The sequence below is a fragment of the Equus caballus genome, chromosome 1 (assembly GCF_041296265.1).
Source record: "Equus caballus isolate H_3958 breed thoroughbred chromosome 1, TB-T2T, whole genome shotgun sequence".
In the NCBI taxonomy this organism is placed as follows: domain Eukaryota; kingdom Metazoa; phylum Chordata; class Mammalia; order Perissodactyla; family Equidae; genus Equus; species Equus caballus.
Genome location: NC_091684.1, coordinates 11,418,640 through 11,441,167, shown reverse-complemented (window position 1 = coordinate 11,441,167; position 22,528 = coordinate 11,418,640). Strand labels below are relative to the sequence as shown.

The 22,528-nt window shown below is 50.9% G+C and overlaps 1 protein-coding gene across 4 annotated transcripts in view; it reads left to right on the top strand.

Annotated features, from left to right (window-relative positions):
- BTBD16 (BTB domain containing 16) overlaps nucleotides 1-22,528 on the top strand; it is a 45,655-nt gene that overhangs the window by 3,390 nt on the left and 19,737 nt on the right. For 2 of the 4 annotated variants that reach the window (XM_005602185.4, XM_014733033.3), the window contains exons 4-9: nucleotides 3,102-3,175; nucleotides 5,017-5,160; nucleotides 8,551-8,640; nucleotides 9,795-9,909; nucleotides 16,301-16,370; nucleotides 17,644-17,774. In XM_005602185.4, coding sequence (XP_005602242.2) covers nucleotides 3,102-3,175; nucleotides 5,017-5,160; nucleotides 8,551-8,640; nucleotides 9,795-9,909; nucleotides 16,301-16,370; nucleotides 17,644-17,774 — 624 coding nt within the window. The remainder of the gene's footprint in view (nucleotides 1-3,101; nucleotides 3,176-5,016; nucleotides 5,161-8,550; nucleotides 8,641-9,794; nucleotides 9,910-16,300; nucleotides 16,371-17,643; nucleotides 17,775-22,528) is intronic. The other 2 variants (XM_070258778.1, XM_023638136.2) reach the window with 1 other exon arrangement.

Sequence of the window (22,528 nt, the reverse complement as noted above, 5' to 3'; positions counted from 1 at the left end):
ATAGCCTTGAACGATCTTGAATTTATATTTTGTTTGGTTAGAGCCCTGGGGAAGCCTTAGAGTTGTTGCCAAAGCTCGTTGTGTTCCTTAGCACCAGGGCCAGGCTGGGCAGGAGGTGCTGGAGCAGGGCCTGGGAATGTAGGGAAACTGATGCTGAAAACTGCTGAGGGTGGCTGGGCAGAGGAAGTGGGGGTCTCCAGGAGTTCCTTTGTGGAATCTCTGAGCTCAGCTGGGGTTGGTAGCCTGAGGGTGGGGCACAGAAGCCAAAGGACAATGGCAGTTGGTGCCAAGCTTTAGGACTATTAAAAGGAGTCTATCAGACAGCCTTGGAATTCCTTCTCCATCTACTAGCTCTGTGACCTTTAACCAGTCACTTAACTTCTCTGAGTCTCTGTTTCCTCATCTGTGAAATGGCAATAATAGTGCCTCCCTTGAAGAGTTATCTTGAGGGTTAAGTCAGACAGTACGTTAAAAATGCTTGGCGTTATTTCTAGCAAATAGTAGATGCTCAATACACGGAGCAATTATCTTTGCAGCCTGGGCAGCACTTTTAGTTATCGATCCTGGTGATCTCATTTTGGGTGGTGTCAGCCCTGTGCTCTGCCAGCCGCCAACCCCCTATGTCACTCTGCCTCTTAGCACCTTCTGCAAATCAAAGTGCCTTGCCTCCAACACAACAGATCTCTCCCTGGTGATGCGGGAAGCTGTGGTCCAGAGGCAGGGTGGGGCAAGTAGGCACTCTGGCAGGCTGACCACTCGTGTATCTGGTGGTCAGCCAATCTACGCTCAGCTTGCCTGGGCAGTTCGGCTCTGCTCCATGAGCCTCTCACCCTCCTCCTGAGACAGTGGGCTAACCTGGACATGTTCTTGTCATGGTGATGGCAGAAGGCAAGAGGGCAAGCCAAGTTGCACAAGAGCTTTTCAAAACTTCAGCTACATCACATCCTCTAACATCCCATTAGCCAAACTCAAAGTCAAGGGCAGAAAATCAAATTAGAGTGTTGCAAATATGAAGCCAAAAGCCCTTTGGATGGCTTGCTGTAGGAAGTCTATATGTCCGTAAGAAATGTATGGAATTTCCCCCTTTCCCCTCTTGTTTCTCCATCATAGGTCATGACCGGGGAGAGTGAGCCCCAGCCTAACAGCACATTCCCAACGTCCCCACGTGCCACTTCATCACAGGCCATTTAGTCCCAAACAGTAAAGAGGACAACTCACAGATGTCATTTATTCCATTAACTTTTCCAATGGTCCTAAAATGAACCTGGCCTTGGAATCTGCAGAGCCTGCATGATGAATGGTATATCTTGGCAAGCAGCTGTGACACCAGGAGAGAGCAGTGTGGTTACTTCTCTCGTCTGGCTTCTCCTGGCTCAGTCAATGGCAGGGATGTTTGTGAGGGTAGTTGAGCTCATGGGCATAGCGCCATGGTTTCCAAAGCCCATTGCTCCATTTTGAGACCATGGTCTGAACTCTTGACCTGGGCTAGCAATTCCCAGATGTATGACCCAAACCACCAGGGGAATTGAGGCTGGCTTGGGTCAGGTCCACTGCTCCTGTTGGATAAACAACTCAAACTCTCACTGCCTTCCTGAGGCTGAGTCACTTGTAGCCACCCTGTCCACCTGGAAAGGGCGGCATGTGGTCGATTTTATTCTGGACACAGGTACCCCCACCCAAGCCCTCCTCCGTGCACCCTGGCCCATGAGGACTCCTGGGATCATTGGAAAACAGAATGGCAAAGGTGACAGTGACTAGATGTGGTCATCAAGTCTCCCTTGGCTGGTTGGCTTTCTTGGGATGACTGTCTTCAAGCTGTGGACATGTGACTCAAACTTTGTTTCATTTCCTTGCTCAGCAGGATGAAAATAGTGTTTATGGGAAAGCATCTTACCTTTGTCATCATTCAATCATTGAACGGATATTTATCAAGCACTTGCATGATGGCGATGCTGGGGTTACAGCAGTAAATACACACTGAATCTGTCTTTGTGGAACGCAGAGCCTAGTGCAGAGGATGCGTGGGTAAAAGGCAACCACAAGACACTGTGGAAGGAGTTTTCATGGGGGTAATCCCAGGGCAACAGTGGGGAGGGCTGCTGGTCCAGCCTGCCCAGAGAGCAATAGCTAAGCTTATCTGGAAGGATAAGCAGGAGCTCGTCAAGTGGAAAGGCGAGGAGAGCACTACTTGGCAGAGAGAGCCATGGGTCCAAGAGAATGGAAGCGAGAGATGGCGAGTTCAGGCTGTAGAGAAGGGCTGGAGTGGAGAGTGAAGAAGGATGAGAAGCAGGAGCTGGCTAGCCATGCTAAGGAGTTTGGGCTTTTCCCTCGGAGAACTGGGGAGACACTGAAGGAGTCTCAGCAGGAGAGAGGCAAGACCAGATTTGCATTTCAGATGGTCCCTCAGGCTGCAGTGCGGGGTGTGCATCAGAGAGGAGCACACTGGAGTCTGGAGACTGGCAGTGACTGGGGGGGGATGATCGTAACTTGTATGGAGGTCATAGCAATGAGGGCAAGGAGAGATGGATGAATTCAAAAGATATTCTGTCAGATCTGGGCAAGTGATAAGATGTGACAACACTCAGTGTGCTGGCCTGGGCTACTGGACGCCGCCGGTGCCATTTCCCGGTGGAGTGGCAGGGTTGGGTTCAGGGTAGATTCTGAGTTTAGCTTTCAGACACAATAAGACCGGGGCATGCATGACCCCTAGACAGAGGTATTGATGAGTTCACTTCCCAGGAACGCCTAGAACCCTCTCTTCCTTTCTCTGGCAGATATTTATTGAGCACCTGCTGTCTGCTAGACATTTAGACATTCGTCAAAAGAGGTGTGGTTCAGGCAGCCAGGGGTAGCCTCAACTCCCTCCTCGGTGAGGCCTGCCCACAAACCGAGAACAGGAATTCACGCTTCAAGCCCCCCATCCGAGCTTATGGTTTATCAAATTGGCAGACAAAGGTGACCTGTGGAAACTCTCATGGGGCGAAATACGCTAAGGTTGATTAGTGGATGCTTCAGGGAGGCTGTCCTGGAAGGACACAGGTTGCAGTTGGAGAAAAATGTCCTATTAACGCCTGGATTTTTTGTTTGTATTTTTCCTTGAGGTTATACGTTTCACAAATTCAGAAAATTTTCTCTGAGAACTTGAAGAACAAGGCCGTCCAAAATGGAGAGGCAGGTGAGTTATGTCACCAGTGGATTCAGGCAGAATGTTTCTGACCTCAGGGGTGTCTTGGGGTCTCTATGGGAGGAAGCCAGACCAAAGGTCAGGTCTAACGTACGTTAGGTGCCCGTAAATATTTGTCAAATGCACGATGAATGAAACCAAGCTGGACAATCACATTTTCATATGCTAATGGCCATGATGAAGACAGATGTGCTGATGCAAATAAATAGGCTTTGGGTTGGAACGCTAAGCAGAAGCCCCTTCGAGCACGGGGCAGCTGTTCTCCAACCCTTTGGGCTCTAAACAGTCATGAGTTGGATGTCACATTGACACTTGCCCAAGAGGACTTTTCTGAGGCAGGATCAAAAACCAGACTAGGTCTGTTCAGCTGGGAAAAGGCTCATGGAACCCCTCGAGGAGGCTGGACAGGCCAGCTCCTTAATGGGGCTTTTTCTGGATAAACCCCACCCCACGGTGTGGCTACCTGAGGTCAGAGCCAGCCTCCTCCCTAGGAGGGGCTAATTGATTTCTTCTCGCTGTCAACTCTGGTTGACTGGGGGCCCTGAGAAGGAATCTGAGGCCGTCTCCTGGCCCAGGAGAAAGAGTTCCGGGATTGGTTGGGATGTCTGCCATGCATTCGCCATCCTGGAAGAGGAAGTGGATGTGCAGTGAGGGGACACGCTTTATCCACATTCCTCTGCCTATAGTCACCCTAATCTGGTGAGATTCTTTCTAACCTGGCACAACCAGACCATCACCTGAGGCGATCCAAGATTTGAGATGAGAGCCCAGGTTCTAAACCCCAGCACCAAACAGTATCATGGAGTTAGTGAATAACAATAAGAATAACAGGAGAAGACGCAGGTACCCAAGGTCACGTGGTTAAAGTAACAGCAAGGTCAAGAAATAAGTCGAAGGGCTAGTGGCCCTCGAGGTCCTGTCTGATACTGAGATTTAGGGTTTGGGGGATCACCCATGCACCACCCCATTCCCCCAGCTCTGTGCTAACACAGGGTCCAGCTTGCAGAGCCCTCCTACCCACAGCCCCTCATGCCTCACCTGGCCTGGCATCCTCGGATCCTCCATCTGGCCTCGTATCAAAGTCTCTCCTCTCTATTTGTCGTCACCTGTGCTGTCCACGGTGAGACTCCCCGCATACAGCCCTTCACAGTCTTTACTCTGTATCTCAATTCCCACCTCCCAGCTGGGCTTTCTGATGATCCCCATTCCCTCGAGCAAAGATGCTCACGAGGACTCTGCTCCCTGGTGACAGCCCTTTTACTGTACTGCACTTTGCTGTTGCCTTTCAAGTGGCTAATAATTAGGCACTCATCGCCCAGGAGTTTTCAACAGGGAAGTGGATAGTGATTTTGCTCCCCCGGGGACAGTTGGCAATGTCTGGAGACATTTTTGGTTGTCACAACTTATGGGGACGGGTGATACTGGAATGCTGCTAACATCCTACAATGCTCAGGATGGCCCCACAGCAGAGAATTATCTGGCCCAAAATATCAGCAGTGCAAAGGCTGAGAAAACCCATAATGGGGAAGGCAAGAGGAGGCCCCCAGGAGTGTCCCAGCCAGCGTCCCAGCCCCATGAAGGCTTTTCCGATTCCCCAAACTGGAAGGTAGCCATGTGCCTCTGAAGTCCTGCAGCTGTTGGTCAACAGCTCCCTTGGATGTTCATTGCCTTCTGTGTTACCTTGTGAGTCTGCCTGTGACATCCCCTGGGAGCCAGTAAGCCCCAAAGGTCCCCACTGTCATCCTCGATGGAGAACATGGGAGAAGCAGTTGCGGGGTCTCCGGGAAAGGCCGTTGTTGAGTTGTTTGCTCAGCATCTCTTTCTCTCCTCAGACGTGATTCTCGAATGCCTGGGCTTTAAATGGGAACTCCATCAGCCCCAGCTTTTTCAGTCCAAGACCCTGACCAAGCTTTACCTGGGGGCCCTGGCCCGGGCCACCACCAGCCCCGTAAAGGAACTGGAGAAGCTTCTGCAAGGTACTTTCTCACTGGCACCAGCGCGGAGGCCCAAACACCCCCTTTTTTGAGAGACCCCGGCTGGGCATTTGGTTATCTGTTTTAGGCGCTTTGGCAGTTAAGGGTGAGGCTCGTGGTATGACCTCATCACGGGATCTCATCTCAGTCTCCTCCGGTATAAAATGGGGACAACAATTCTTACTGTGTTGCGTTGAAGACTAGAGGTGTAGGCGTGAAGTTCTAGAACAATGCCTGGCGTGTGTGAGCACGCAGGAAGTGTCAGCCATTTTTCTCTTAACAACCCAATCTTGTCCAGCCGGCTGAGACAGAGACTCTCCCTACTTCTTGAGAAGAGGGAGTGGGTTGTGTTGAGTCTTCTGAGGGGCTCTCTGGCAGGAGGCATAGTTCTGACGTGTGTGGCTTGTTTACCCTAAGTGTGCTGGGTAGAGGTTTACACATGTACATCGATTTTATTTTTCCTTTCCTTTCCTTAATTCCACCTCATTCCAAAAAGTATTTAAGTGACTCCTTTCTTCTTTTTCTCCTTTTTTAATCCTAATAATCCCCATCTTATCTGTCCCATAAGCTCTTCTCCAGCAGCCTTGCCAACTTCTTCTTTGGGTAACAGGTTGGCATCGCCTCAGAACAACAACTCATAAGCAGGTGTCATGGAAAATTTAAGGTTTCCCAAGCCAGCCAGCATGCCAGTCAGGATGGGATTACATTTCCAGGATGTGGCAGCAAAGCCTTGTTATTCCAGAACCAGACAGGCTGCCAGGGCCCCCAATCGCTGCCCCACCCTGAGCCTGGAGAGAGGCCCCGGCTGCCAGCCGGACTCTTCCTGGCCACAAAGCGTCTGACTCAGCCGTTCCCGGCTGAGCTGGGAGCCGAGCGCGGCTGCGGCATTCCCACAGCCGCAAAACACCCTTCGTACTTGCTCACGATCCTCGCTCTTCCTAAGCGCTTGTCCAGGGTCATCGAGAGTGGCACTGAGCTCTTCCTTCCATGTCACCTGTGCCCAGGGCAGAGCTCTCACTTGGCCGCCAATGAAAGGCCATGGAGGCCCAGACAGTGAGCACGCTGAAAAGCAAGAGAATCTGGAACGGGAAAATGAAGTTATTGTTAACATTATGGTCTTTAACATGTCTAGAATGGTCTCGTCGAGAAGATCTGGCCCTGCTAACACAGCCGCTCTGACCCAAGCCCCCGCTAGAGGCTGGGCCTGACTAGGGAACATTGGGGTAGGTGTAGAGCTGAAACCCCAGCGCCCTGACTGCCTCACTTTCCAGGGTCTTCCCACAAGTGCCACCAACTGCATCAGGCTCTGGGACTTGTGTCTCCACGATTTTCAGTGGGTCCAGCCCTTCCTATGCCTGTGAAAGCAGAATGCATCCCACCATGATGGATCGTATGTGCATCTCACAGTTACCGCTCTTGTGTTCTTGAGAACATCTGCCTTGCTGTCCTGGAGTTGGCAGCAGAGAACATTTCTGACCAAGCCCTGACGTGGCGGGCTGTGTGGAGACGCAGCCCCTCATTGGCCACACAAGGCTGTCCCAGCTGCTTATTATCTTTCCACCAAGAGTGGAGGGTCAGCTGTACTTTAGCCGGGCATCTTTATTCTCTGGGATGAAATCCAAGAAGGAAACGGCACTGTTACTAAAAATGAACCACCTTGGTTTAAGAGCATCTCAGAGGCATGTGATCAAATTCTTACTTTCCTATAGGATTTTGAGGTTTTCCTTAAAAAGGAGGGAAGGTTGAACTTCTGTCTTCCGCTTACCCGCCCTAGCTAAGATTCCTTCCTTTCTTCAACAAATGTTGAGTGCTTAGCCTACGCCAGGCACTGTGCTGGGAACTTACTGTCGGGGTAGGGGACAGAGAAGCAAACCCCAAATGATGATAAAGCGTGATAAATAGCATGATACACACTGATACTGACGACCACCTCCTAGGTGTCTACCATGTGTCAGGCACCCACCAGCATCATCTTATTTACTCCTCCCAGTGGGAGTGAATGATAGAATGGAGCATGCCAATGGGAGGCTGTGCAGAAATCCAGGAGAGGAAAATGATCCAGAGCCTGGAGCAAGGCCTGGCACTCAGTAGGTGCTCAATAAATATTTGCAGAATAGAGCCTGAACAGAGCCGGTGCCGTGAGCCTGGTGAGGGGAGGGGAGGCCGCCTCGCTTGCCTGAGGAAAACGCATCTTTGTTCTTTTTCCTGCAGTCTTTGTAGTTGCAAACTGTGACATAGTTTTTGGCTCCTGACTCATGTCGTTTTTCATTATGTGGAACCTTGAGCTCACTAGGCTTGGGATTCTGGCAATGGACTCCATTCATTCTGTCAATTCAGCTGATATTTACTGAGCACCAGTGTGTGCAAGACTGTGCGGGGTGCTGGGGATGGAGTGGCAAGTAAACCATCCCATGTGCGTGCCCGACAGATAGTAGACCCACAGATCCATGGTGTAGTAGCAGATGGTAGTAACAGCAGGTGGTTAGTCCAGGAGGAAAAATAAAGCCAGTTGGTGGGGGAGAGGGGGAGGTGGTGCTGCCTTATATATGGGGTCAGGCAGGCCCCTGATGGGGGAGGGAGGGAGCCCCGAGACTCACTTGGGAAACAAGCCTCAAGGAGGCAGGTTTGGGGCACAGTGAACCAGAGACTGGTGGGAGCATCCTGGGGCCACTGGAGGGGCTTTGGCTTTGTGCCAAGGGTGTAGGACGCCACTGGAGACCTGAGAGCAGTGTGTGTTGTGATTAACATTTTAGAATAACTCCGAGTGGATGGGGGAGGCTGGCAGTGAATCAGGCTGCCCTTTCCCTTCCTCCTGGACGCCTTCAGTGGTGGGGGTCCCCTGGTTGGAGATCTGTGGGACAAAGTTTCAAGAGCCACTGGGTGGACGCCTCAGTCCCACATTCATCCTTCAGCAGGCGGTCCCTGTGCTCTTCCCTCCTGCCATGTCTGAGCTGGGTGCTCAGGGTCAGGGTGCAGAGATGACCCAGGCCCACCCCCTGCCCTCCAACTGCTCACAGCCTAAAGGGACGGGGGTGGGTGAGGAGGGAAAGAGAGAGCAAGGAGGGGCCTAGTCATAAATATTTAAAGTGCAGTGTGAGCATCAGTTTCCCAGTTTTGACTGTCACGGTGGCTGTGTTATATCTTTGGGGGAGCCTGGCTGAGGGGCACACTGCAATTCTCTATACTATTTTTATAACTTCCTGTGAGTCTTCAGTTATTTCAAAATAAATAATCATTTCAAAAATGCATCCACTTAACAAAAAAACAAACAAATTACAGTGTGGTACATGCCAAGGTCAAGGTTGTGCAAAGGGTGGGAAGCCTGACACTGTATCTTGCACAAGTCACTGTGGCTGTCACATCCATACGTCCTTATCACATTTCCTTTACCAGCTCACTTCACTGGGAAGATCAAAGAAAGACCCCCCGTAAAGAAGATGATCATTTCCTTGAAGATCAATGACCCCTTGGTGACTAAAGTTGGTAATGTACACCTGTCTTCATATTCCGAGATGCCATTGAACCGATGGTCCTCCCAGATTTTAAAAAACAAACAACAACAACAAAACACAGCAAACAAGTGTCACACAACGTTCAGCGCTTCCTTGTTAGAAATGCCTGAATGATGCAAAGAGAGGAGGGGAGAGAGGCTGGGACAAGTTGGGAGGCAAGAAGGCATAATGCTGCTAAAGAGAGGTGCTCCTCCTTGGGAAGGAGGCGTGAAGGATGCAGGGGTGGAAGGAAGCAGCAGGCTTCTCAGACAGACCCAGGGACAAGTCCCTGCCGCTCTGGGTGCACATGGCCCTCCAGGCGCACACTGCCCTCCCAGGGCACCACTGCCCAGGGAAGCTCTCAGGCCCACCTTTGTCCCCAGCCAGTGCTAAACTCTCCCCTTCCCGCCAAAGCCCCTCGCTGGTGGGCTTCCAGCAGCAGAGGCCTCCCCAAGGGGACTCCCTTGGGCTCATCACCCTCTCCCCACCCCATCTCGCCACCTAGAAACAGACTTCTGTATTAATACGACATGTCAAGAAATCATCTGCTTGAGCGCTGGTTGGGCTGTTTGTCCTCAGAGCGCTCGGGATGGCCCCACAGTGCTATTTGGGACCAGGTAGAATTTAGAATGAACCAGGTCATCTGCTCCCTCGCCACAGGAGCTCAGTTCCCACACTATCAAATTATCTTGGCTCTTCCCAGGGGTCCTTAACCTCTCTGAAGACCCCCAGACTCCAAGGAAAATCTGCTGTAGGTTATATGTCATCTCCAGAGAAAAAAATGCTCCAATATGCACTCCACCTTCTGTGCATATTTGGGTGGGCACCTCCCTGCACAGGCTGTGGGCCTGTGGTGAGGAAAGAACCCCTGAGGCACAGACTTGGAGGACGAGCTTACAGGACCATCCTTTCAGCAGGAGCTCAGTTTTCTTTAGTTTCATCCTCACCTCCTTTTGGGAAGCTGGGAGCCCGGGTGGTGTCTGCGTCCAGGTCAGAGCAGGTGCATTTTCTCTAATGGTGTCTCTGGCCACCAAGCTAGTGGACACTGGAGCATCCAGCAGGGAGGGCACTGCCTGCGCGTGAGGGACTCAGGGGTGCAGAGCGGCCTGCTGACAGCTCTCTCCCTCGGATGCTGCCTCCCCACAGCCTTTGCCACAGCCCTGAAGAACCTCTACATGAGCGAGGCGGAGATAAACATGGACGACATACTGGGTGTGCTGGCTTCTGCTCACATTCTCCAGTTCAGCACCCTGTTTCAAAGGTAAGGAATGGTGGCGAGGCATGGGCCAGGGCCAGCCCTGGGCGGGATAGGAAGGGGCCTCCTGGCCCATTGCTTAGAACATTCCTTTTCCGTAGGTTAGAACATCCAGGATTTCTTTGCACACAGCTTTGAGTCTGCAAAGGAACCAAGACACTAATTCACACTAAGGCATTATGAGCTCACAACCGAGCTACCTCTTCAGCAACATGCTCATTTTAACTAGTGATTCTGGACTCACAGGAATGAAATGCAAATAGGGGAATTTCCATGCGTGGGAGCTATTTGCCTCTGCACAAAGTGACTTCCCAATAGCACTCAAACCGCTCGTGCTTATCAATTTCACCTGTGTTCATTTTGGGCTCAAAAAATCTCTCTCCATTTGGTGCCCACACCCATAAACTGGCCCTTTGAGGGTAAGCTGACTTCCCATCAATCTCAGGGCTCATGTTTCCTACTCATTTTCTACCTTGTTTTTCCTTGTAAATAGCATTTTCATCTTTACAAACGTTACACACAGTCATTGTATATCTTTCAGAAGAGAGAAACATGCAAAGATTGGAGTCAAAATTGCCCATCAATCCAACTGCCCATTTTGGGCACAGCCTTTCTCCTGGGTACTCAGACCCCGCGGCCTCCCTGGGCTGCCCATCAGCGGGGTCCGGGTGTGAGGACTAGGAGGCATTGACAGTGCATTGGCATCGAATGTGAGAGCGGCCTCACCCCGACCAGGGTTACCTGCGTTCATGGAGAACTTGTGGATGCTGGAAATGTAGGGGAGCGATGGAGACAGCTCAGTGTTTCTGCTGCACCTAAGCAGCCAGTGAAATGCAGCCTGGAAGGTTGAAACTCTTGGGCTCCCAGTTTTCGTTAGACTTTTTCTGCAGCACTGAAAGCAACCCAGGATGTGAGCCTCAGGGTCTGTGCTCAGCCACCTGGAAGCGGCTCCTTAGTCACCACGTGCCTCAGTGGTCTCAGCTGTGAAATGGGGCTCATTACACCTGTCCTGCCTGCTTCACAGGACTTGGTCGGGGGTGGGGATGTTGGCACAAAGGGCTTTGAGACGGAGCGTTTGCTGTGGTCAGATGTGGTTCCCAGCTCCTTGCAGGGATTACCTCATTTCATCCCTGCAGCCCTAGGAGGAGGTATGTTACTATGCTCACTTTACAGATGAGGGAACCGAGGCCTCTAGAGGTGAGTAACTTGCCCAAGGCCACCCAGGTTCCACATAGAGCAGCCAGGACTTGAAGGAGGTCGAGGGGCCCCAGAACCTGCACCCCTAAGTCTGTCCCATTCTGCTTTGCTCAAGTGATGTGGTAACGTCCTTTGCTCATTCATAGTCCTGACGTCCCTGCTCCCCTTCTCTCCAATGGCGTTTGGTCAGACGGGGTTTCCTAGGGCCAGCCATTCATGAGTTTATTCGGTCACACCTTCATTCATTCATCTGTTCCTTTGTGAATGATTCCTTGGCCTTCTCCAGTACACCAGGGAACAGTGAGGACCAGGTGGGCAGGCTCCCTGACCTCTGAAGCTTCCTGCCCAACAGTCTCCAAGACACAGGAAATGAGTAAAGTGAGGGAGGAGTGAAGGGTGAGGATTCCCAAATGGAAAATTTTGTGTATGTGTGGTTAATTTCAAGTAAAACTGGTACCTGTGATTAGAAGGAACATTTCTTAGAACTGCCCCCTCTTTTTGTATCCTGTAATATTCCTCCATTCCATTAATGCTTATTAAAGAGTAAGGGAACCAAATGGAAAATAACTGATGGGATTAATTTTTCTAGAATGTTCTGTCCCTTCCCTCAGGCTTTTTCAGGGATGTATGGCTACTGCACTCACGTCCTAAACACAGAGGTGGCATCTTCTAGCTCTTTGATTTCCTGGTTTCTGATGCACTTCAGTAGAGAGAGGAGATTGAGGGCAGGGATGGTCTGCCTGGCTTGTGTCACCGCCCTAAGCCTCAGTTTCTTTATCTGAGAGAATGAATGAATGAATGAGTGAATGGACTTCCCATCCAAGCCAAGAGAGGACATTAGCTGGCTCTGTGGAGGGCAGGGGCAGGATCTCTCCCAGGGACCTTACAGGTCTCAACTCACTTTTTGTAGAGTCCACACAGCCAGGTTCAATCCCACAAGCGTTTATGAGCTAGTGCCTCATTCCTGGGGCAGAGCCTCCATCTGGAGCATCTTGAAGCCTCGTCAGGGATGCAGAGGCCTCGTGCACGAGGGATGCAGGCTCTCCAAGGCCTGGATGTGACAGCAGAGGACACGCTGAGGGGGACCAGAGTCTTGAAAAGGCACTCTGGCATGTCGGCCTGGCCAGACGGGTGGGGAGGGGCGCTGTGGGAGATGGGAGGCCAGCAGTCGTAGGCAGGGTTAGGTTGTGTAGGGTCGTGGACTGACTAAGGAATCTGGCCTTGACCTCGCAGGTGATGGAGGAAAAGGCTGGGTTTTCCTGAGATTCCCCACGCCCCTTTCATTGTCTGTGTCACCCATCTTCAGCTCGGCAAAGCCTTGTGACATAAATAACTACTAAATCACAGCTTCCTTACGCAGGCGTTTCTGAGCAGCTATGTCCTGGTGCTGTCCAGGAAGACATCTCTGACCCAAAGGCTGGAAGGCCAGCTTTCCTCTTGGAGCAGGGCCTCCAGCCACCTTATGTCTGTCTTGGAGCCTCGGCTGCCCGACCTCGGGCCCAGATTCAAAGCCCCATCTTACTCTCCGAAGCCCAGCCTGGCTTACTTGTGGCTGAGCCAAGAATCACAGGTTCTTCATTTCTTTCCTCCTCCCATGCCTTCCTTTGAGAGCCAGAGCAGGAAGGGCTTTGGAGATAATGAGCCAAACTTATCATTCCACTGATGAGTGAATCTCAGCCTGCCTGGGCTGATGGCTGTGCCCAAGATTCTACAGATCATGGTGGTGGGGCTGCTATTCTCAGTCAGAGCTGGGCAGGCCTGGCACACAGCTGGGCTGGGTCTCGCCTGCCTTTGAGAGGCTGATGGTGCAGTTGGCAGGGGTGTGGCAGCACAAGCTTTAGCATGTGGTGTGTGTGTGTGCATGTGTGTGCACGCAGTGGAACAGAAGTGCCCCAGGTCACTCTGATAGCATCATAAATTAAGGTGCTGGATGAGGCATCCAAGGTCAGCTCGGCCGAGCTCCTAGCCAGTGCAAAATTTCACCCAGGTGGCTGCCTAGGTCTGAATCCTGCATACCTGAGGGTGTTCATCTTTAGGGGATGAAGTGTGTACATGCAGTTTCCACTGGGTGCTGTTCATTAGACTCACGCATCAATATCTGCACTGGCACTGCTGGGATCATGGTTGTCACGTGCATATGCACGTATACGCACGAGTATGCACACACACACATAATCTCCCTAAGGGTCACTTGGGTCCCTCCAGGCTCACAAGGCTGGAAGGGCATTTCCTTGCCTCCATGCAGGACTGAATTCCATCTGCGCCTTTAGACTTTCCAGAAGTAGGAACCCCCACCCTCCCTGAGCCCAGGGACAAGTGACCTGGGTAGTCCCAGGGCTTGCTTTGTGTCCTCTGGTCTGGGAAGCCTGACCATTCCAGCCCAGCCTGGCCAGTGAGTCTGACAGTGAGAATGGGAGAGCACAGGCGAAGGTGTCAGCCTCCTGGAGCATGAATTTCTGTATCCCACCTCCAAATTCAGCTAATTCTGCCCGTGCATCTCTCCTGACGGAAGCCAGCACCTAAGAACACTGTGCCTGGTGAGAGGTGGGACCTGACCCTCTTGCACAGCCCCATTCATGCCTCAGTTTCCACCTCTGCTGATTGGTGAGCTCGGCTGACAGTGAGACCAGGAGCTCCAGGAAGACAGGAGCTTTGTTCATGACAGGTATTTCCAGAACCAGCAACAGAAGCCAGCACACAGCAGGCACTAAGGGGATGGATTTAGGCTGGGAGGGCTGCTTCCTGGCAGTGTGTAGTTTCATGGGGGAGTGGTGGAAGAGGCAGAATACCAGGCAGAAGGAAGCCATGGAAATCAAAGGAAGGGGAGCATGTGAGGAGAAGCAATCAGGGAGACTTCCAAGAGGAGGTGGTACTTGAGCTGAGCTCAGAAGGATTCCAGCCATCAAAGGGTGAGAGAGAAGGGGACTTCGGGCAGAGGAGCATGGAAACGGGGACATGCTCGGCCACTAAGACCCCATGTGGCTGGAGTGGGGGAGGGGCATGGAACAATGAAGGGAAAGGTGAGTGGGGAGGTTAGGGTCATGCAGACCTTGAAGCCCACGTGGGCAGGTTCCACCTGGTTCTGTCGGCAGAGGAGAGAGCCTGAAGCTCGGAAGGGGAGGGGGACAGGAGCCCCTCTGTGCTTTCTGCTGGGACCCTCAGGCCACAGCGTGAGGATGCCATGGGGAGGCGGAAGCTGGTGGAGGCAGGGAGACCTGTAGAGAGGCTGTACCAGAGACCCAGGGGAGAGGTGAGGGGGGTCTGAGCTAGGCAGGGGCAGTGGGAGGGAGGGGTGGAGGCAGGTCTTCCGAGAGGCAGTGAAGATATAGCACTAGGGACTCCAATCTCACCAGCCAAAGTGCCCGAGAGATGACAGCAGAGTCTCGTGTTTATGCAGCCCAGATTGCTCCAATACTCCAGACAATTCCTTCAACTGGGTGTGATCAGTCTCACTGTGGTGAAGGGAAATCCTAGGATCCATAGGGGTAAAGTACCTTGATCATGACCAGATTATTTATTCATTCATTATTTCTTGCTTTGTTCTAGTAAGGGCTTTTGGTGACTTAGAAGAATACATAAAATAACAGGGCACAAAATAGTTAGAAAAAAAGAAAAAGAGGAAAGAAAAACAAGGACAGAGAGGCTGAAGTTGCATAACAACCTACACTCTTGCTGTAGGTGGGCCACACATTTGGCTCTGAGCTTCCTAGCAGCTAATATGAAAAGGGAAACTTGATCAGTGATGTTAGACAAAAACAAATAAGTGACTTGGGAGAAGCAAAGCTACCGTTGGTAATAAAACCCTAGGTGTCTTCATCGGATGACACTAAGTGACATAATGATCAATGTCCTCAACAATATCCATAGGGTGAATGCAAGGATAAATTTTATTATATTATTCTTTCTTGGTATTGGCAAAGTCTTCACACCAAAATAAAACTCAGTAAAAGCTATTCTTTGGGGATGCAGCTGATGGTGGTAATGAGCCCCCCAGCTCTCTGCTGATCTGGCTTAATTGAAGAATACATTTTAGAATATGTGCGAGAGTTACTGGGTATCCTTTAAGCTTTTGTCCACAAGCAGTGTGTATCTCGGCTGAGCTTAGGATAACCATTGAGTGATAATGAGTACAAGATCCCAGTAGCTATTCTCTGAGCCCTGTTTGACAATGTAATGTGAACAAGCCTTAAGAAAATTGTGCTGAAGAGTGGTTAATATCCGCTATGAATTTGTTTGAGTCACTGAAACTCCACGACCCCACCATCCGCCTAGCATATCCACCCCTCCACCCACCTGTCCATCCCAGCTTATCTCCTCTTTGGTCTTGCCCCCGGCCCCACTGCACTGCAGCTGTGCTATCCTTGATGTTCCTTCAAAGTACAGCACCTGCTCCTGCCTCAGTGCCCTTGTACATGATGTTTCCTCCTCTTGGAATGCTGGTCTCCCAACTCCTCCCTGGCCAATTCTTTGCCCTCCTCCTTCAGGTTTTAAATGTCACTTTTCCGATCCTTCCCCCACTAGGTTAGATTCCCCTTTTTCTGCATTCCCTTGGCACCTTGTTCTTTAACTTTTTAACCCTTAACACAATTGTAATAATGTGGTTATCTTCTAAATGTTTACTTAATGTGTATTGTCTCATTGGCCCATCAGCTTTGCTTTTTGCACCCCAAGGGCCTCACCAGGTGCCTGGCACATGGTATGTGCTCAGTAAACAGATCTTTAATGAGTAAGTGAGGCCTAGTCGTGAGAAAGGACCAAGATTTTCATCAGAAAGTCGCTCTTTGAATCCACTTGTGCACAGAGAGGAACGGAGTGAGAGGATCCTCTGGCAGCACAGTGGTGGTCTGTGCAGGGAGAAAATGCCTCTGGGAGGGCAGAGATGGCCATCCTGGCTGAAATTAAACCTCAGTACGACACCTTAGGGGCTTCAGCTCGAGTGCTAACGCTGCTCCCTGGTGTCACAGCTGCTTGGTTGCCTTCTGAAGGGTCTGATCTCAGGCCTCGCCTCCCCCAGGCCAGAGCTCTTGCAATAGGCCTTGCTGGTCTTGTCCTCCTGCCCCGTGTTCATATCCCTCAGGCAAGCCTCCCTCCCATGTGAAGGGCCCCTGCTGCCGTCTGGAGTTGAATGGAAACCTCTGGAGCCGCCCCGTTTTCTGAGAGCAGCCTGGGGGCCCGCAGGTCAGCAGCCCTCTCTCCGCAGGTGCGTGGCCATGATGATGAGCGGACTCACGCCGAGCACCATCAAGAACGTCTACCTGGCCGGCTGCAAGGTGAGAACAACCTGGACAGGGTGCCTGGGGGACCTTCAGGGGTACCCAGACTCGGACCTCACGCACCAGACGCACATCCAAAAAAGCCACCCGAAGGCACCAACTTCAGAGTGCCAATATTTTATTTTGCCAACTGAACTTTTTTAATCATCTTATTTTTAAAAGGATATTTTAATGCCAAAAAGGTAGAAAAGCCTTAAAAATGGGAGTGGGGGCTGGGGGGGGGTTAACAACCTTTCTCACCAAAACAGCAGACAACCTTCCAGGACATTCTTGTTGGAGTCGAGTGACACCACCGGGGCCCAGTCACTGTTGGGAATAAATGAGGTAATCTAACTCTCTGATCTTCAGAAGAGAAAGCTGAGACCGAAGGGGGCGGAAGACCTGGCCAGGGTGACACAGCTTCTGAGTGGCAGCGCTGGGTCTGAACCCCAGGCCTCCTGATTCCAGCCTGTGAGGCCACCACTGACCTGGATGGACGCTCACACTGAAACAGACACATTTGACCCTAACGCTTGGTTCATGCATAATCAACGTGTCACAGTGTTCTTAAAATAACATCTAGCGATATTTTAAGTACCTATTTTGTCAAAGACAACTTGATGTCCTCACCGTCACTCCATTGGTCATTAGACAGTCCCTGGGTGCGTGAAATCTTTACATTCCGGTCAGCATTTCTCAGCCACTCTTTGGCCTGGGGAAGACCTGAGGACACACAAGGTATACTAAGTAAGCCCCTGTCAAGGTCCCTGGCCCCAGGAGACCTTTTCCATTTTCTCTGGACTTTCATTCTTCTTACTTTTAGGACACGCGCCCACTACTAGCCTCAGAACTCCACGTGAGGCACACCCGACAGGACCTTCCGCGACCTGTCACTGACTTTAGGCCAGAGGTTTCAGCATGCAAGCCCTGTGGCCAGACCACCTAGGTTTGCTCCTGGCTCTGCCACTGATTTGTTGCGTGACCGCCGGCAAGAGCAGGAATCTTGGAGCCTCAGTTTCTCCATCAGTGAAATAGGGATACTAGTGAACTAGCCTCACGGGGTTGTGGTGAGGATTGATTTAAATCAACCTAGTGCTGTGCCTTGGGCATAGTAAACCCTCAGGAAATGTCCTCTGCTGCAGGACGTCTGTATTTTCTGTATGTTACGGCGAAGGTTTGAGCTCGCCTGCAGCACCGCGCTCCCAAGATGCTTGTAGCATCATCACGGTCCAGGAGAGGGCGCCGAGAGTTCAGGAATGCCTTCATCACTCAGCCTTTCTTGCCTTCTCAGTACAAGGAAGAACAGCTCACCACAGCCTGCGAGAAATGGCTGGAAATGAACTTGGTCCCTCTGGTGGGGACGCAGATCCACCTCCGGAAGATCCCGCAGGAGCTGCTCCACAAAGTGCTGAAGTCCCCCAGGTCAGAGCTGGTTCCCTGGGATACTGTGTGCGGGACCAGGAGCCGCCCCTGGGTGGGCCTGGGGGAGCAGGGGCGGTGCAGGGAGGGCAGTGCTGCAGCGGGGACACCCGCAGCCCTGCTGGACAGGGCCAGTGTGCAGCACCCCCTCGATCCCAAATTTCCTGCCCTCCTGGACAGCCAGGCCTCGTGTGGGGGCCAAAGCGTGGGAGACTGTGGAGTTGGGAAGGGGGCTCCAGTCACACTCTTCAGCAAGGTGGGGACCTGCTGGGTGGCCACTGTCTCATTACCCACCTGGTAATTAATTAACTAGTTGCCTAAGTAATTTAAAAAATCCTGACAACGTTAATACACATTCATTATGGAAAATGGAAAACAGGAAAAGCAGAAAAAGGAAAATAAAAGCGCTCACCCTAAATCAATTTCTACCTCCAGCCCTGCCCACTCTCCTGAACAGCTCTGGACCCAGACATTCCAAGGGTGTATGACTTCTCTGACAATTAAGGCCAAAACCCAATTCTTGGTGCCCCCGCCCGCCCTATGCTGCAGCCCCACCCCCAGCCTTCCTCCACCAGCTGCTCGTGTTAGCACCTTGGGATTCCTCTGGATGCCCGCTCACCCTTGCCCCCCAAGTGCGGTCAGTTCTACTTCCAGACCAAATCCGTGTCTCTGGGCCTTTCTGCACCAGCAGCAACCAGAGGCCAAGCTTCCATCGTCTCTCATCTGGACCACTGCAGGGACCTCTAACTCGGGGTCTTGCATCTGCTCCTGACCCCCTTCCACTCACATCTGCAGCCAAAGGGCCTTTGGCTCTGCTGATCTGGCTCCTCTGTCCCACACGCCCCACAGCAGCTACAGGGCCTTCCTGAGGTTCCGGCCCAACTGACCGGCTCGCTGCCCACAGGGCTTCTTGCGTGCCTCCTGCCTGAATTGCCTGGCCCCAATGGCTCCTTCTCATCCTGTGAGTAATTCAGGAAACAGCCCCCAATGCGTGGGCTTTTAGGTTATTTCCAATGTTTAACCAACATAAATAGCGCCTTGGTGACATCCTTCAATGTACATTTATCTTCATCCAGATCATTTTCCCACTATTTCCCTTTATTCTTAGAAGTGACATTACTAAGTCAAAAGGACTTTCTGTTTGTTTTTATTAGTATTTTAAAAATATTTTATTTGAAAATAATTTCAAACTTAAATAACAATTACAAGAATAGTACAAAGAATATCTATAGACCATGTACCCTGAGTCCCCCCATTCAATTTCCCCCCTTTTGCTGTGACATTTGCATCTGTATGTGTATCTACATACACGCTTTTTTGTTCTGGACTCTTTGAGGGCAAGTTGCACACATCATGTTCCCTTACCCCTAATGCTTCAGTGTTTACATATCATCACAATGCGGTTATCAACCTCAGGAAATCTGACGTTGATGTTAACCTTAACATCACTGACCCAGCACTGCCTTTCATAGCATCCTTTTCCCTAGTTTAGGATCACAGATTGCTTTTACTTGTCATGTCTCTCTGGGAATCTTTTTTTTCTTTCCTGCTTTTTCTCCCCAAATCCCCTCAGTACATAGTTGCGTATTTTTAGTTGTGGGTCCTTCTAGTTGTGGCATGTGGGACACCGCCTCAGCATGGCTGGATGAGCGGTGCCATGTCCGCGCCCAGGATCTGAACCAGCGGAACCCTGGGCCGCCGAAGCAGAGCGCGCGAACTTAACCACTCAGCCACGGGGCCGGCCCCCTGTCTGGGAATCTTTAAAAGGTTCCTGATCCTCACTGCCAAGTTATCAAGATTATACTCCCTTTGGGTGAATTTCGAAAGTGAGAACTAAATTCTACTAAAAATTTGAGCGCTATATTAGAAAATAAATGTTTACTCATGCTTATGTGGTAGAGAGCATTCTGATTTCAGAAATTAGATCTGGAAAGATTTATTCTACTGTTAGTTCAAAATTCCTAAATAGCTTGTATTGCCCTCACACTTAGGCAGAAATGAGGTTGGTAGACTGTTCTAGAGTTGAGGGCGACCGTATTACCTAAGAAGACCTCAGGACCCGGGACCCCAAGAGCAGCCCCAGGGTCATTCTGCCCTGCTCCCCACTACTTTTCCACGCATGTCCTCCCCACCCCCACCCCGCCAACAGAGCAACGGTTATGCAACTCTTGAAGAAAAGATAAACATGGCATCCCTTAGACTTTTCATAACACTGTCCCTCCCTTGGAAAGACTGAGCTGCCCCACCTTGGTAGCATTTAACCAAGAAAAGGGAAAAAAATGTCTGACCACAGCCAGAACATTAGTGATGGGATAGGCCTTACAAAACGTACACTGGGCAGGAAAAGAGGTCAAGAACATTATGTGTCAAACGTCTAGACTCTCAAGCTTGGGGAGACATGACTGATGTGGAAACTGGGTCCTGCTCCTCCGGCCCCTCCCCTGGAACAGTCAGCACAGACAGGCCAGGGCTCTCCTGGCTCAAGGAGGGGAGAGCCCTGCGTGGCCTCGGGCACGTCATCAGCCCGTGTGCCCTGGAGTGACCAGGCCAACAGCTCCCAGACGCGTGCGCTCATTATCCCAGGTGAACTCTCCACCCGGTTAATGTCCAGTGGCCACTTGCTTTAAGCTGGAGGGAAGTGGGGAACGGAGGGTGCAGGACAAGGGGGCCTGGGCCATACCCACTGCCTGGTGAGATGGTTAGAAATTTCCCTAGGCTCGGGTTCCTCATCTTGGTGCGCTTGCCAGCTGGTGGATCTGGCACCACAGACCACACCTGATTAAGAACGGACCTTTGAGCGAGTTACCTTTCGTTAGCACTTCTGGGTGTGTGCTGTGCTATGTGCACTATCTCTTTCCCCCCAACCCCGTGCTGTAGGTACAATTGCTGTCTCTAAGATAAGAGGGACTAATAAAACGCAAGCCTCGGCCACCTGGGGCTCCAGGCTCCAAGGTCCAGGCTCCCACCCTCCACACTCCACCATCTCCTTGTTTGTTGAGAGGCCAGAGTCCCCAGCAACCAGAACTCAGTGAGGACTGGGCTGTCCTGGGAAGTCACGTGGCCCCAGAGCTGCTGTGTGGAAGTGCCAGCCCCCAGGTCACAGATGGAGTGTCCCTCGGCCCCATTCAGCGTAGATTGTGGGCTGTGTTAATGGTCATGGTATTTGGGTCTCTAAGCCTTGTTGGAACAATATCCATCTCTCAGCAGATGCTTTGGCTTCTGAGCCATTCAGCCTTTCCCTTCTGAAGTCCCTTTGACCTCATCTTCATTTGGGCTTTGCTTTCCATCTTATGAACAGTCTGGGTGAAATACGCACAGTTTTCCTGACCTCCTAGGCCTCTGGTTTTAATTTCTTTGCCTGGGCCTTTGGTTTTCAGTAAATTTTCTTCTTAGACGTCACCGCTAGGTTACCTGTTCTAAGTCTAATATTATGAAAGCTTCATTCCAAGTTCTGTTTTTCTGGAAGCCAAGCTCTCTGTAGACTTAGGAGGGTGGAGAACTCGGAAAGTTACCTGGTTCCTATGTGCATGAAAGGCTCCCCTGCAACCAGGGGCACAGCATCCCTCTGTGTGTCCACTTCTTCCTGACTTCCTACCTATGACACAAGGAGTCTTGAGGCTCAGAAATTCCCTAAGAGAATCCACCCCTGTCCTGCACAGTGTGCCTGTCCCGCAGCTTTCCCATGAGCATGTGGAACGCCATTGGGCATCCCTCTCAAACGGTAGTTCCTGAGGCTAAGGCTTCTCTGGATAATACTAATTATTGAGCGCTTGTAGGATATGGAACGCTCTGAGTGGGTTATCCACTCTGATTCCTACAGCAACCCAGTGAGGTGGGTACTGTTACCTGTGCTCTCACCTGTGGAGTGCAGATTACAGGAAGAGATTGGCCCAAGCTCCCGCCATGCAGCATGAGGGTTGGGATTTGAACCCAGGTCTGAGCAGCCTCAAGTACGCGCTCATCACCAGCCCACTGGTACGCTCTGCACGAGGCCTTTTTCCTTATTGATGGTCAAGATCAATAAGGATGTTGATGTTCATGGTTTTTATTGTGAAAGGAAATTACAAAGGTAGGAGGATAATACAAAACACAACTGGACTCAACTCCCCAAATGAGCGAGTGGTAACATTTGGTCATAAGTTAAGAAACGAAGCATTACTGATAAAGCCGACTGGGTCCCCTCCCAGCCCTGAACTTTCTCTTCCTCCCTCTCGGCCTCCCTCCCTAGAGACAGTCAAACCCCTGTTGGGGACCTGTGTGAGCCCAATCCGTGGGATTATAAATTTATTACCTCTGTGTATGTCCATAAATAAGGCGCGCTACTGTTTTGCAAAGGTTTAAACTTCAAATAAATGTTCTGACAGTGATTGCAATGTTCTCAACTTACTTTGTTCACTAACATCATGCAATGCGTTCTCTCCGTGTTGACACTTACATATCTAATTAGCATTTTAAATTTAATTGCTGTGCAGTGTTCCATTGAATGAATAGACAACAATTTTTTCATTCCCTTCCTAAAGGCCTTTTGTTTTATTTTGTTTTGCTTCATTTTTTGCTGTGACAATCAATGATGCAACGGGCATCCTTGTTCATATTTTCTTGTTCACGTGGGCATGGCTTTCTTTATGGTCTGTATTCAAAAGGGGGCTTTTATTATTTATATACAATTTTCTCAAAAAAAAATAGAGGACAAACAGTGCTTTGTTAAAAGCCTTTTTTTTTTTGTCTTAAAGAACAAACGCCAGTTACATCCCTAT